At 37.8% G+C, this 15,128-nt stretch overlaps 1 protein-coding gene across 1 annotated transcript in view; it reads left to right on the top strand.

Moving 5' to 3' along the window:
• The first annotated feature begins 759 nt into the window (after positions 1 to 759).
• The window catches only part of BEND2 (BEN domain containing 2), a 30,828-nt gene continuing 16,459 nt past the window's right edge, over positions 760 to 15,128 (top strand). The window contains 4 exon segments of the mRNA XM_047844641.1: positions 760 to 829; positions 1,988 to 2,137; positions 3,483 to 3,632; positions 7,547 to 7,669. Of these exon segments, the coding sequence (XP_047700597.1) occupies positions 2,014 to 2,137; positions 3,483 to 3,632; positions 7,547 to 7,669 (397 nt within the window). The 5' untranslated portion in view covers positions 760 to 829; positions 1,988 to 2,013.

Here is a 15,128-nt window from a genome sequence, read left to right as displayed (position 1 = left end):
GAGAGAGAGAGTGTGAGTGGGTGGAGGGGCAGAAGGAGAGGCATGAGATCATGACCTGAGCCAAAGTCAGATGCTTACCTGACTGAGCCACCCAGGTGCCCCTTGAATATTGTTATTTAGATGGAATAAAATCCATATAACCTTTTGAGCATAGCTTTTTTTTTTCCTAAACATAATTTCCTGGAGATTCATGCCAACTGTTGCATGTATCAACAGTTTCTTCCACTCTCCCATGTTTGATTCTGCAAATAGTCATATACTGGTTTTTGTGTAAACTTAAGTTTATATTTTTTTTGAGGTGGCTGCCCGAGAGGGCAATTGTGGGTCATAGGACAGTTTCATGTTTAGTTTTATAAGAGACTGCTAAAATTTTTTTCAGAGGAGCTGTGCCATTTGACTTTGCACCTGTAATACATAAGTGATACAATATCTCTTTATGCCTATTTTTTTCTCTTTCCATTGTTCTTTCTTCTTGATGCTCAGGGAGCCATTCCTTTTTCATGTCTTTTCTGTTTGAATATTTTGGGAATATTTTGAATATTTTTGGCCTTTCTTTAAGGGTCAGTCTGTGAGGGACAAGTTCTTTTAGTTTTTCTTCATGTGAGAATGTCTTTATTTCCTATACATTAATGAAGGATAGTCTTGCTACATATAGAATTAATGGCTGAGAGTTCTTTTCTGAAGCACTTGAAAAATGTCCTTTCTGTAGAAATACCAGAAACAGCAGAAACCAGCCTGGAAAACAACCCCAAGACAATGAATCACCCAAGTTCATCAGGAAATGACAGGGACCAGTGCTCTTCACTTGTCTTTCTCCCACCCAATTTTGGTGAGTTTAAAATAAGTAGCACTGTTTGCTTTAGATGCATCAACATCCTTAATGGAAGCTAGAGGTAGCTCATACTTTAAGCTTTTTATTTTGAAACAATTTTGGATTCCCATATGTTTTCAAGAAATAATGTAAAGACATCCATTTTACTCTTTACCGGTTTCTCCCAACATTAGCATGTTACAAAACTATGGGATGATAACACAACCAGGGTATTGACATCGGTACAATACACAGATGTTACTGAAATGCTCCCAGTTGTACTTGTAGTGATTTGTGTGCATTTGTACATATGCCTACGTAATTTTATCACATGAGTAAGTTTGATGTCCACCAGTACAGTCAGGATACAGAACATATCCATCGCTATCAGGATGCCTTGTCGTGCCCTTTTATAACCACACCTGCCTCTCTCAGGCTGCCCTTTCCTTCCCGTTGCCCATTTCCTTAACCCTTAGCAAGTGCTGCTCTCTATAATTTTGTCTCTCCAAGAGTGTTGTATAAAGAGAATCTTACGGGATGTAACCTCTGAAGATTATTTGGAATTTTCAGTTGGCACAATTCCCTGAAGACTCATTCAGGTTGTTGCATGTATCGGTACTTTCTCCCTTTTTAGTGCTGAATAGTCTTCTGTGGTTGCAACGTGCAGTAGTTGTTCACCCGTTCACCCGTTGAAGGACAGTCGTTGTTGGGTTTTTCTTTTTTCCAGTTTTTGGTATTAGGAGTAAAGCTGCTACGAACATCTGTGTCCTGGCTTTTGTATAAACATAAGCTTTATTTCTGTCACGAATGCCAAGAGTGCAGTTGTTGAGTCTTATGGTATTGCATGTGCAGTTTTATAAGAAACTGTCCAACAGTTTTCCAGAGAGACTGTACCGGTTTGCATTTTCACCAGCAAAGTGTGAGTGATCTGCTTTCTCCGCATCCACATTTCTGTTCTTCCCATTGTTCTTTCCTCCTTCCTGATGCTCCAGACTTCCTTCTTTCATCATGTCCTTTCTGTTTGAAGATTTTACTTTAGCCTTTCTATACAGGTAAGTCTGCTGGGGACAGATTTTTTTAGTTTTCCTGTGTTTCAAGATGTCTTTCTTTCACGTTTTTCCTTAAGGATAGTTTTGCCTCAGGTAGAATTCATGGTTGAGAGTTCTTATCTTTCAGCAACTGAAAAGTTCATACTCCTAGAAATGTCAGGAAATGCAGACACCAGCCCCGAAAACAGCTCCGAGACCATCTATTACCCAGCTTTATTGGGAAGTATCAGGGGCTCAGATACTGACTCTTCATCTCTCCCACTCCTGCCCAATTTTGGTGAGTTTGAAATGATACATATCACGTGTATAACTGTTTAATCTAGATCCATCAACATCCTTAATACAAGCCAGTTACAGCTCTTTTTGAAAATTTTATTTTGATGTAACTTAAGATTCAGTGCAGTAGTAAGAAATAATATGGAGTGATTCGTTTATGCTTTATGGATTTTCCCCAATGATAACACCTTGCAGAACCATGGTACAGTGTTACTACAACCCAGACATTGACATCGATATAATTCACAGGTGTTATTGAGATGCCTCCGGTTTTATTTGCATCTGTGTGTGTATATGTGTATATGTGTTCATGTGTGCATTTAGCACTACGCAGTTTTATTGTACGTGTAAGTTCGCACGTTTACCACCACAGTCAAGGTAGAGATCATTTCCATCACTCAAGGATCCCTTGTTATTGCAATTTTTAGAACCACACCTACCTGCCCTGCCCCCAAGACCCCTCCCCGATGCCTGGCTGTCTCTAATCTTTTCTCTGTTTCTATAATTTTGTCTCTTCAGATTGTTATATAAGTGGAGTCATATATGATGTAGCTCCCCCCCCCCCCACTCAGATTGCTTGGAGACTCATCCAGTTTGTTGCATGTATCAATAGTTTATTACTATTATTGCTGAAAATAGTATTCTATGCTACGGATATACTACATTTTGTTTAATTGTTCACCTGTTGAAGGACATCTGGGTTTTTTTTTGGTGTTTGGCCATTAGGAATAAAGCAGTTATAAATACCCATGTACACATTTTTGGGTAAATATAAGTTTTTATTTCTCATTTATTGGTAAAAAGTTTCCTGTGGTATAGATACACAGCAATTTTTTTTTTAAAACGCATTCACACATTGAAGGACATCTGTTTTTTTTTTTTTTTCTTTCCAAGTCTGTGGATACTAGAAGTAAAGCTGCTGTGAACAGTCACATACTGATTTTTGTGTAAATACAAGTTTTCATTTCTCTGTCATGAATGCCAAGAGTACAATTGCTTGGTCTTACGGTAATAGCATGTTTGGTTTTATAAAAACTGCCAAACAGTTTTCCAGAGAGCCTGTGCTATTCTACATTCCCAGTAGCAATGTATAGGTGATCCAGTTTCTCCCCATCTAGATTTCTCACGTTTCTATTATTTCTTCCTTACTAATGCCCCAAGATTCCTTTTCCATAATATCCTTTCTGTTTGAAGATTTTCCTTTAGCTATCTTTTCTGAGTAAATCTGCTAGGAACATTTTTTTTTTAATTTTCTTTTGTGTGAGAATGTCTTTATTTCCCCCTTCTTTCCTGAAAGATAATCTAACTCAGTATAGAATTTACAGATGAGAGTTCTTGACTTTCAGCACTTGACAAAGTTATGCTTGTCGAAATGCCGGAAAAAGCAGAAACCAGCCTGGAAAACAGCTGTCAGACGGTGTATTACCAAACTTCATTGGGAAATGACACTGGCCCAGATCCTGCCTCTTCATCTCAATCCGTCCCACCCAGTTTTGGTTAGTTTGAAATGATACTTACTTCAAGTAGCACTGTTTAAGTTAGAACTATCAATATCCTTCGTGTGAACTCATGATAGCTTTTTCTTTGTAAGAAATCATACTTTTAATATTGTGGTAATTTGGATACCCATTGTAGTTGTAACAAATAATACAGAGAGATTTCATTTATGCTTTACCCATTTCGGCCAACAATAGCATCTTGCAAGACCGTGGTAGAACATCACAACCAGGAGACTGACACTGATATCATCCACAGATCTTTTTTTTTTTAATTTTTAAAAATACTTATTTATTATTGAGAGACAGAGAGACACAGAGCGTGAGCAGGGGAAGGGTAGAGAGAAGGGGAGACACAGAATCCAAAGCAGGTTCCAGGCCCTGAGCTGTCAGCACAGAGCCCGACGCGGGGCTCAAGCTCACAAACCATGAGATCATGGCCTGAGCCAAAGTCGGTAGCATAACTGACTGAGCCACCCAGGCACCCCACATCCACAGCTCTTACTGAGACTTACCCAGTTTAATTAAATTGATTTTTGTGTATGTGTTTAGTTCTATTTGATTGTATCACATGAGTAGGTTGGATGTCCACCGCCACGGTCAAGATATAGAACATTTCCACCACCATAAGGATGCCTCATCTTGCCTGTTTGTAACCACACCCATCTCAATATAAGTCCCCAGGAGATTCATCTGACTTATTGCGTGTATCAGCATTTCCTTCTTTTTTATTGCTCTGTACCTTTCCATGGCGTGGATGTACCAAGGTTTGTGTATTGGTTCACTGTTGGAAGAACGTCTGGACTTTTTTCTACTTTTCAGGATTACAAGTAAAATTGCTGTGACTGTTTATGTACAGGTTTTCATGTAAACATAAGTTTTGATTTCTTTTAGATGCCCCAGAGTGCAAATGCTTGGTTGTATGATCATTGCATGTTTAGTTTTATAAGAAACTGCCACAGTTTTCCAGAGAGGCGGTACCATTTTACTTCTGCATGAGCAGTGTGTGAGTGATCTGGTTTCTCTGCATCTACATGTCTGCTGCCTTCATTCTTCTTTCTTCCTTTTTGTTTATTTATTTATTTAAGTGTTTATTTATTTTGAGAGAGAGCTCATGCATATGAGCAGGGGAGGGGCAGAGAGAGAGAAAGAGGGAGAGAAAGAATCCCAAGCAGGCTCTGTGCTGTCAGTGCAGAGCCCGATGCAGGGCTTGAACTCATGAACCATGAGATCATGACCTGAGCTGAAACCAAGAGTTGGATGCTTAACCTGAGCCACCCAGGTACCCCTCTTTCTTCTTTTTCAATGCTCCAGAATTTTTTTCATCATTCTTTTGTGATAGAAGATTTTCATTTAGCCATTCTCAAACATAAGTCAGCTAGTGGCAAATACTTTTGGCTTTCCTTTGTGTGAGAATGTCATGATTTCCCCTTCATTCTTTTTTTTTTTTAAACCAGTTTGGATGTTGATATCTTGTCTTCAGTGTTATTGAGGTATAATTGACAAAGTTGTAATATATTTATAAAGTGTACGGTGTGATTTGATATACGTATACATGGGGAAATGATTCCCATCATTGAGTTAATTAACATGTCTACCATCTCACATACCTTTTTATTTATTTATTTATTTATTTATTTATTTATTTATTTATTTATTTTTGTGGTGAGAATGCTTAAGTTCTACACTTTAAGCAAATTTCAGTTATACAGTCCAGTATTATCAGCTGTACATTAGATCCTCAGACTTTATTTATCTTAAAACTGAAAGTTGGTACCTTTTCACCAGCCTCTCCCCATTCCCCCCCACCCCCACCCAGCCCCTGGCTGCCATTGAACTGCCATTCATTTATGCTACTCTCTGTTTTTATGAGTTTGAATTTTTTTCTTTTTAGATTCCACATATAAATGATACCATGCAGTGTTTGTCTTGTTTACTATTTGGCTTATTAATGCCCTCCAGGTTCACTCATTACCATTCTCATAAATCTGTTTCATTACTGAAGGACAGTTTTGCCTGATACAGACTTCAGGGTTGAGATTTCTTAACTTTCGGTATTTGAAAATATTTTATTCATAGAAATATCGATAAAGGCTCAAACCAACCTGGAAGAGAGCCCTGAGACAACAAGTTATCCACTTTTATTGGAAAACAACAGTGGCCAAGACTTTTTCCCCTTATGTTGCTGCATTCCTCCCAGTTTTGGTGATTTTGAAATGATACATTTGATACAGTAGTATATTTAATCTAGATTCTTCAACATCCTTAGTGTGAGATAGTGGTAGCTTTTTCTTTTTTTTAATATTAAAAAAGTTTTTTTGTTTATTTTTTGTTTTTGAGAGAGAGAGAAACGTGCACACATGTGCAGGGGAGGAGCCGAGGCATGGGGCATGGTGGGGGGCAGAGGATCCAAAGCAGGCTCTGTGCTGACAGCAGAGAGCCCATTGTGGGACTTGAACTCACGAACAAACCATGAGATCACAACCTGAGCCAAAGTCGGACGCTCAAACGACTGAGCCACCTAGGCACCTCAGTGGTAGCTTTTTCTTTTTCTTTTTCTTTTTTTTATTTACTCTTGAGAGAGAGACACACACAGCATGAGTGAGGGAGGGGCAGAGTGAGAGAGGGACACAGAATCCGAAGCAGACTCCAGACTCTGAGCTGTCAGCACAGAACCTGATGCGGGACTCGAACTCACAGAGCCATGAAATCATGACCTGAGCTGAAGTCGGGCACTCAACTGACTGAGCCACCCAGGAACCCCAGTGGTAGCTTTTTCTAATGAAGTTTTTATTTTCAGAAAAGTTTAGCTGCACATGCAGTTATAAAAAATAATACAGAGAGGTCCTGTGTTCCCATTCTCCAGTTTTACCCAATCTTAACATCTTGCAAAACAGTGACAAATTATCACAACCAAGATACTGTTACTCTACCATCCGCAGACACAAGCAGATATGATTGAGATGTCCCTGGTTTCAGTTTCGCTGGTGTGTATTTAGTTCTATATGATGTTACCAATGTTACCGTCTGCAGAGATTCATGTAGCCTCTACCACAGGGAAGCCCCGAAACAGTTCCATCAGCACCATTTTCCCTCATGTTGCTCTTTTTTTGCCACACCCACCTCCCTCCAGAGGACTTCTCTCCCCAATTCCAGGCCATGCCCTGTCTCTCTCTGCTGGCAATCAGGAATCTGCTCTCCAGATCTATAATGTGTCCATTCAGCATTGTTCTATAAATGGAATCACATGGTGTTTGAGACTGGCTTCTTTCTTCCCTCAGTGTAATTCCCTGGAGAGTTGCTCCTGTTGCTGCACATGTCAGTCATTCCTTCTTTTTTGCTGCTGAGTACTATTCCACTGTTTGGATACCCCATGATTTATTTAGCTGTTAAAACCTCTGGGTTTCCTGTTTTTAGCTGTTAGGGGTAAACCTGCTATGAATACTTGTTTATTATCGTTTTTAGCTTTGCTTCATTTCATTCATTTCACTCTCTCACACAAGTTTTTATTTCTCTGGGATGAATGCCCAAGAGTGCAACTTCCGGGCCCTTTGGTAATTGCATCCTTAGTTTTATAAGAAATGGACAAACTGCTTTCCAGCATAGCTGTACCATTTTCCATTCCTGCCAGCAATGTATGAGTGAACCAGTCACTCTGCATCCAGATTTCTGCTCTTTCCATTGTTCTTTCTCCTTCTTGATGCTCCAGAACTCTTTCTTTCATATTCTTTCTGTAAGAAGAGTTTCCTTTAGCCATTTTTGAGCCTAAGTCAGTTAGTGACAAATACTTCTGTTTTTCCTCTGTATGTAAATATCTTTATTTTTGCCTTATTACAGAAGGATAGTTTCATTGGGTATAGAACATGAGTTTGGTAGTCTTTTCTTCCAGTACTTAAAAAATGTTGTCTTTATAGAAATGATGGGCAAAGAAGAAACCAGCCTGGAAAATAACACTAAGATGACAAATTGCCCACCTGTATTGGAAAATGACAGTGGTCAAGATACTTCAGCATATTTCTTCATCCCTTCCAGTTTTGGTGAGTTGAAATGATACATATTACAAGTAGCACTATTTAATATGGATTCCTTAACACACTTAATGTCACCTACTGGTAGCTTCTCCTAATTAAAAATTACTTAGGGGCACCTGGGTGGCTCAGTCGGTTAGGCATCTGACTTCAGCTCAGGTCATGATCTCTCAGTCTGTGGGTTCAAGCCCCGCATCAGGCTCTGTGCTGACAGCTCAGAGTCTGGAGCCTGCTTCAGATCCTATGTCTCCCTCTCTTTCTGCCCCACCCCTGCTCATGCTCTGTCTCTCTTCATCTTTCAAAATTGAATAAATGTTAAAAAAATTTTTTTAAGATACTTAAAATTAATTAGTTAAAAATTAGAAATTTTATATTGAGAAAATTGTAGCTGCTCATGCAATTGTAAGAGAGATCTTGTGTACATTTTACCCACTTTGTCCCAATGACACCATCTGGCAAAACTGTAGTATAGTATCACACAACCAGTATGTAGACATTGATAGAATCCACAGATTTTTATTGAGATGTTCTCAGTTTTATTTGTATTTGTGTGTAGATTTATGTTTGTGTGTGTATGTGTATTCAGCTTTATATTATTTAATTTCATGACGTGAGTAGTTTTCATCTATTGCCTTTTAAACCTGTACCTGCTTTTCTCCTCCTACTCTCTAACTCCTACCCTGCCTTGTCCCTGCCGTTGGCAGCCACTAATCTGCTCTTCTCCTTTATACTTTTTTCATTTCAGGAGTTTTATATAAATAGACTCATATGGTATGTAATCTTTGGGGATGGCCTTTTTTTTTCATTCAGCATAATTCCTTGGAGCTTCAACTAAGTTGCTGCGTGTATCAGTAATTCTTTCTTTTTTGTTGCTGAGGACTAGTCCACAGTATGGGTGTACTGGGGTTTATCTGTTCACTGGTTGAAGGATGTCTGGGTTTCCAGTTTTTGGTTATTAGGTGTAAAGTTGCTATGAACACTCATGTACAGGTTTCAATGTGAGCATCAGTTTTCATTTCTCTGAGATAAAGCCCAAGAGCACAGTTGCTGGGTCCTGCAATAACGGTAAGTTGAGTTTTGTAAAAAACTGTTGAACTGCTTCCCAGCGTAGCTGTACTGTCTTCTATTCCCACCAGTGATATACGAGTGATCTAGTTTTTCTGCGTGCATAATTTTGCTCTTTCTTTTGTTCTTTCTTCCTTCTTTGTACTTCGAGGCTCCTTCCTTCATTATATCCTTTTGGTCAGATTTCCTTTAGCCATGTTTTAAGGCTAAGTCAGCCAGCAACATTTTTTTTAAATTTTCCTTTGTCTGAGGATGTCTTTATTTCTCCCTCATTCTTGGAGGGTAGTTTTGCCTGACACAAAAATCACTCTTGAGATTCCTTGTCTTTCAGCACTTGAAAGATGTTTTACTGATCAAAATGTTGTGCAAACAGAATCCAGGACAGAAATGAGTTCTGAGACAATGGATTCCTCAACTTCAATGAAAAACAACAGGGACCGTGACACTGATTCAGAGTCTTTCTTCCTCACTCCTGGTTTGAGTTTAAAATGATACATATTATAAGTAGCACTCTCTAATTTAGGTTCATCAACATTCTTAATATGAATTCTTAGTGATAGCTTTTTCAAAATGAAAGTTTTCATTTGGAGATATTTCAGAACCACATGTGGGTGCATGAAATAATACAGAGAGATCCTTTTTTCTACTTTAGATTTTATTTTATCATTTGTTTTTATTTATTTATTTCACTTTTTAAAAAATTTATAATTTTTTAAAATGTTTATTTATTTTTGAGAGAGAGAGACAGAGTGTGAGCGAGAGAGGGGCAGAGAGAGAGGGAGATACAGAATCTGAAGCAGCCTCCAGGCCCTGAGCTGTCAGCACAGCCCAATACGGGGATCGAACTCTTGAACTGTGAGATCATGACCTGAGCCGAAGTCGGACGTTTAACCAACTGAGCCATCCAGGCACCCTTTCAGAAGGCTTTTAATTGCAAATTTAATGTCTTTGATGGTTATAGGGCTATCTAGATTATCTATGTCATCTGGGTTGAGTTTTGGCATTTGTAATTTTGGAGGAATTGATTCAACTCTTCTAAGTTACTAAATTTATGAATGTAAAGTGGTTTGTAGCATTCCCTATTATCCTTTTGATGACTGCTGGATCTCTAGTGATAACTTGCTTCATTCTTGATACTGATGATTTGTGTCATCTCTTTTTCTTTTTAGAGGTTTAGTAGCTTTATTAATCTTTTGCAGCACTAGCTATTTGCTTTGTTGATTTCCTGTTGTTTTCATATTTTCAGTTTCATTGATTTCTGGTTTTTTTTTTTAAAGTTTATTTTGAGAGAGAGAGAGAAAGAGAGAAAGAGAGAGAGAGAGCATGCCCGGGAAGGGGAAGGGCAGAGAGAGAGAGAGGGAGAGAGAGAATCCCAAGCAGGTTCCATGCTGTCAGCACAGAGCCTGATGTGGGACTCGAACTCACAAACCATGAGATCATGACCTGACCGAAATCAAGAGCTGGACACTTAACTGACTGAGCCACCCAGGTACCTGATTACTGCTCTTTGTTATTTAATTCTTTTTGCTTATTTTGGGTTTATTTTACTCTTCATTTCTTAGTTTTTGGTGTAGGAACTTACATTATAAATTTAGAACTGTCTTCTTTTCTAATATAAGCATTTAGGGCTATAAATTTCACTTTTAGTACTGACTTAGTTACATCTCATATATTTTGATGTGTTGTATTTTCATTAAGTCCTATGTATTTTATTATTTCTTTGAAAACTTTCTCTTTGATACATCTATTATTTATAAATATGCTGTTCAATTTCCAGGTGTTTAAAGATTTTTCTTCTTGTGTTTCTATTATTGATTTCTAGTTTGATTCTCTTATGGTCAGAAAATATACTACATATGATTTATTTTCTTTTCTTTTTTTTCTTTGTTTTTTTAAAAAATATATGAAATTTATTGTCAAATTGGTTTCCATACAACACCCAGTGCTCATCCCAAAAGATGCCCTCTTCAATACCCATCACCCACCCCCCCCCACCCCCCCTCAGTCCTCAGTTTGTTCTTAGTTTTTAAGAGTCTCTTATGCTTTTGATTTATTTTCTTTTAAATTTGTTGAGATTTTTTCCTCTGGCCTAGGATGTGGTTTGTGTTGGTGAATGATCCACAGGCATTTGAAAAAACATACACATTCTGGTTTTGTTGGGTGGAATGTTCTATAACGAGAATCCTGTTCATTGATTGTGTTGTTCAGATCTTATGTATCCTTGCTGATTTTTGGTCTGGTTGTTCCATCAGTTGCTGAGAGAAGGGAGTGTGTGAGGTCCAGAACTATGATTATGGATTTGATTCTTTCTCCTTTTAGCTCTTTCCATTTTTGCTTCATGTATTTTGAGACTTTGTCATTTGGTATGTTGAGAATCATTGTCTTCGTTGGGGTTGGTCTTTTCATCTTTATTTGTTTTTAGTAACTTTCTTTGCTCTCAAGTCTACTTTATCTAATGGCAGTACAGCTATTCTGTTTTTTTTTTTTTTGATTAATGTTTGCATGGTATATGTATGCTTTTCCATCAGTTTACTTTCAATCTACCTATGTATTGAATTTGTAGAGTTTCTTGTAAACAGCACATAGTTGACTTTTTTTAATCTACTTTACCAGTTGCTGCCATTTAATTGATATGGTTAGGTTATTTTCATTTAAGATAATTATTGATATCATAGACCTAAGTCTAGCATTTTATTATTTTTCTTTTTGTTTTCTCTTTTTCTCATTATTTTCTTTAAAGTTTATTTTATTTATTTTTGTAAGTAGTCTCTACACCCATTGTGGGGCTCGAACTCACCACCCTGAGATCAAGGGTTGCATGCTCTAGTGACTGAGCTAGTGAGACACCCCTCTCATTCTTTTTTTGTTTATCTTTTTTTGCCTTCCTGTGGGTTACCTGAACACTTTCTAGGATTCTATTTTGATTTATTTATGTTTTTAAATATGCTGTTTTATATAGTTTTCTGAGTGGTTCCTCTGGATGTTACTATATATGTATGTGACTTATCACAGTCTACCAGTATCAGCATTTTACCACTTGGAATAAAGTGTTGAAACTTTAATTCCACTTAGTTCCCTTTGCCCTCCTCATTTTTAACTGTCATTGTCTTGGATGTCAGATGGTATTTTCATTTTTGTCTCAGTCGTCACATATGGTTTACAAAACTCACGATCATATTGTATTTATCCGTATCTCTGCCTCTTCTGTTCTTTATTTCTTTTAATTATTGAATAGTATTCTATGGTATTAGATTTACCATGGTTTGTTTAACCATTCACCTGTTGAAGGACATCTGGGTTGTTCACAGTTTTGGCTATTATGAATGAAGCTAAGAACATTCATGTGCAGGTTTTCATGTCATATCATGAGCTTTTACTTCTCTGGGGTACTTGCCCAAGAGTGAAATTACTATGTCATGTGGTAATTGAAGATTTCGGTTTTATAAGAAACTGCCAAACTGTTTTCCAGTGTAGCTGTTCCATTTCATATTGAATGAATGATCAAATTTCTCTGCATGCATATTTCTGCTCTTTCTGTTGTTATCTTTTCCTTTCTGATGCTCCAAGATTCTTTCTGTCATCATAACTTTTCTGTTTGATGATCTTCCTTTAGCCATTCTTTAAGAGTCTGTCTGCTAGTGATAAATACTTTTAGTTTTCTTTGTCTGAGAATGTGTTTATTTCCCCTTCATACCTGAAGGATAGTTTGCTGGATAGCAAATTTGCTATCGAGAGTTCTTTTCTTTCAGCACTTTTAACTATAGAAATATTGGTAAAAGCAGAAAATGTCATGGAAAACAGATCTTACTCAACTATATTGGAAAATGACAATAGCCAAGATTCTAGCTCATCATCTTTCTGCATCCGGTCCTATTTTGGTGACTGACTGTGTGATGACACATCACAAGTAGCACCACTTAACATATATTCTTCAACATTCTTTTTTTAAATGTTTTATTTATTTTTGAGAGAGAGAGTGAGCATTCATGAATAGGGGAGGGGCAGAGAAAGAAAGGGACAGAGAATCTGAAGCGGTCTCTGCACTGAGCCTGATATGGGGCTCGAACTCATGAACCACGAGATCATGACCTGAGCCAAAGTCAGACACGCAACCGACTGAGCCACCCAGGCGTCCCCTTAAACGTTCTTGATACAGGCAAATGGAAGGTTTTTGTTTCCTATTTTAAGGGTTGGTTTTAGGTTATATTAATAATAATGGCTAGCATTTATTGAGTGTGTACAAGGCACTGTACTAATGAACTGACATGTCTCTTCTCTGTTAACATTCAAATGACCCCATATGTATGTACTTTTATTACTCCCTTTCTCAAAGCCTTAAGACCTGGTGAGTGGCAATTCTGGAACTCTAACTCAGTTCTCTCTGGCTTTAAATCTCATATTTCTTTTTTTTTAAATTTTTTTTAATGTTTATTCATTTTTGAGAGAGATAGAGTGCGAGCGGGGGAGGGGCAGAGAGAGAGGGAGACACAGAATCCGAAGTAGGCTCCAGGCTCTGAGCTGTCAGCACAGAGCCCGATGCGGGGCTCCAACCAATGAACCGTGATATCATGACCTGAGCTGTGTATTGCCTGCCAAGCCACAGTGGCAGAGATGAGGTGACCCTAAGTTCCATGGTTTCTAAGGGCAAACCTTCCTAATATTTTATAGTTCCTTTGTGTCTCTACTTCTAAGTAGATAATCTCTTATTAATATTCTAGCACAGGGCTCAGCAAACTTTTTCTGTAAAGGGCTAGATAGTAACTATTTTAGGCTTTGTGGGCCATCTGGTGTCTGTCACAACTACTCAACTTTGCTGCTGTAGCATGAAAGCAGCCACAGATGTAGGTAGGTGAATGAGCGTGGCTATGTGCCAATACAACTTCATTTACAAAAAATGGTAGTGAGATTGCCCTGTGGACTGTAGTTTGCTGACTCCTGTCCTAGAGGAGATGCTTTTCTTTTAAATCATTTTGTTGGCCAAAGTAGAAAAAAGTTCCAAAATTGTTCTGTTACTAAATGGGCACCGTGGTATGCTATTGTTAGAAGTATACACTGGCGAAAACTTTCTGAAGGGTGATTTCTATAAAAATCCATAAAAGTATTTATGCCAATTGACTCAGTAATCCCACTTCTGTCTGAAGATGTAATTAATAAAAAAGATTTATATTTAAATTTTGGTACAAGAACTTTCTTTAGAGAATCATGGACAATTGGAGACAGCCAAATAAGCAGCCATAGGGAATTAGTGAAGTAATTCCTGGTATATCCATGGACATACATGAAGCAGTAAAGCATCGTGGTTAAGAGCATGGGCTCTTGAGTCAGATTGCCTGGGTTCAAATCCCAGCTCTAGGTCTTACTAACCATGTAACCTTCAGTCACTTATATAACCTAAGTATTGGTTTCTTCATTTGTGAAGTGACAAAAATTCTGGTACCTATTTCATAGAATTGTGAGGATCAAATGGAATTATTCATTTAAAGCTCTTAACGCAATGCTCAGAACCCAAGTCCAACCTGAGTGTCACCTGTCAGGAAAATCATGAAGATAGGACTGCAGATGCAGACTTGGAAAAAAAAACAAAACAAAACAAGAACTAAAGAAAATGGAGACATGTTCGAGATAATTGAAAAAGCAGGATTCAGAGTATATATGAAGTATGATTTTAATTTTGCGTTTAAAAACAAGAAATAGAAAAAAGAATGGAAGACATCAGCAGATTAATGGTTCAGAGAACTTGGTTTATAAACAGATTTAAAAACTGGCTCTGTGATCTTGTTCACAAGTAACTTCTGTGGGCCTCAGTTTCCTCATCTTCTAAATGGGCATAATGTCATTAGGGTGATGAAACTGAGATTATAGATGCAAAATATTTAACATAGTGACTGATATATAGTAGTTACTCAATAAATGCTAGCTATTTTAAAATTTTCTTTTTTTATGTATATTTTTATTTTTGAGAGAGAGAGAGAGAGAGAGAGAGAGAGAGAGAGGTGGGGGCGAGGGACAGAGAGAGAGGGAGACACAGAATCCAAAGCAGGCTCCAGGCTCTGAACTGTCACCATAATGCCAACACAGGGCTCGAACCCACGAACCGTGAGATCATGACCTGAGCTGAAGTCGGATGCTTAACTGATTGAGCCACCCAGGCGCCCCTTAAAATTTTCTTAATTATACCTACCCATTTTTTCCAAATCATTTTCAGGGAACATATACTCACTCAGGAATATAGCTCTGAGTGTACTTTTAGTCTGTAAAAGGGAGCAATGGGATCTCAGAGCAACATGTTTACATATGCATCTTTAGCCTAAGAATTGAATTTATTCAAGACAATGAAACAATTAGTTCAAGTATGGAGAATTCAAGACTAGAAAAGGTGAAAAATGCTGTTATGCAGATGGTA

This window comes from Prionailurus viverrinus, chromosome X (assembly GCF_022837055.1).
Source record: "Prionailurus viverrinus isolate Anna chromosome X, UM_Priviv_1.0, whole genome shotgun sequence".
Taxonomy (NCBI): Eukaryota; Metazoa; Chordata; class Mammalia; order Carnivora; family Felidae; genus Prionailurus; species Prionailurus viverrinus.
The sequence above is the reverse complement of the archived record's forward strand: the minus strand, read 5'-3'. Positions and strand labels throughout refer to the sequence as shown.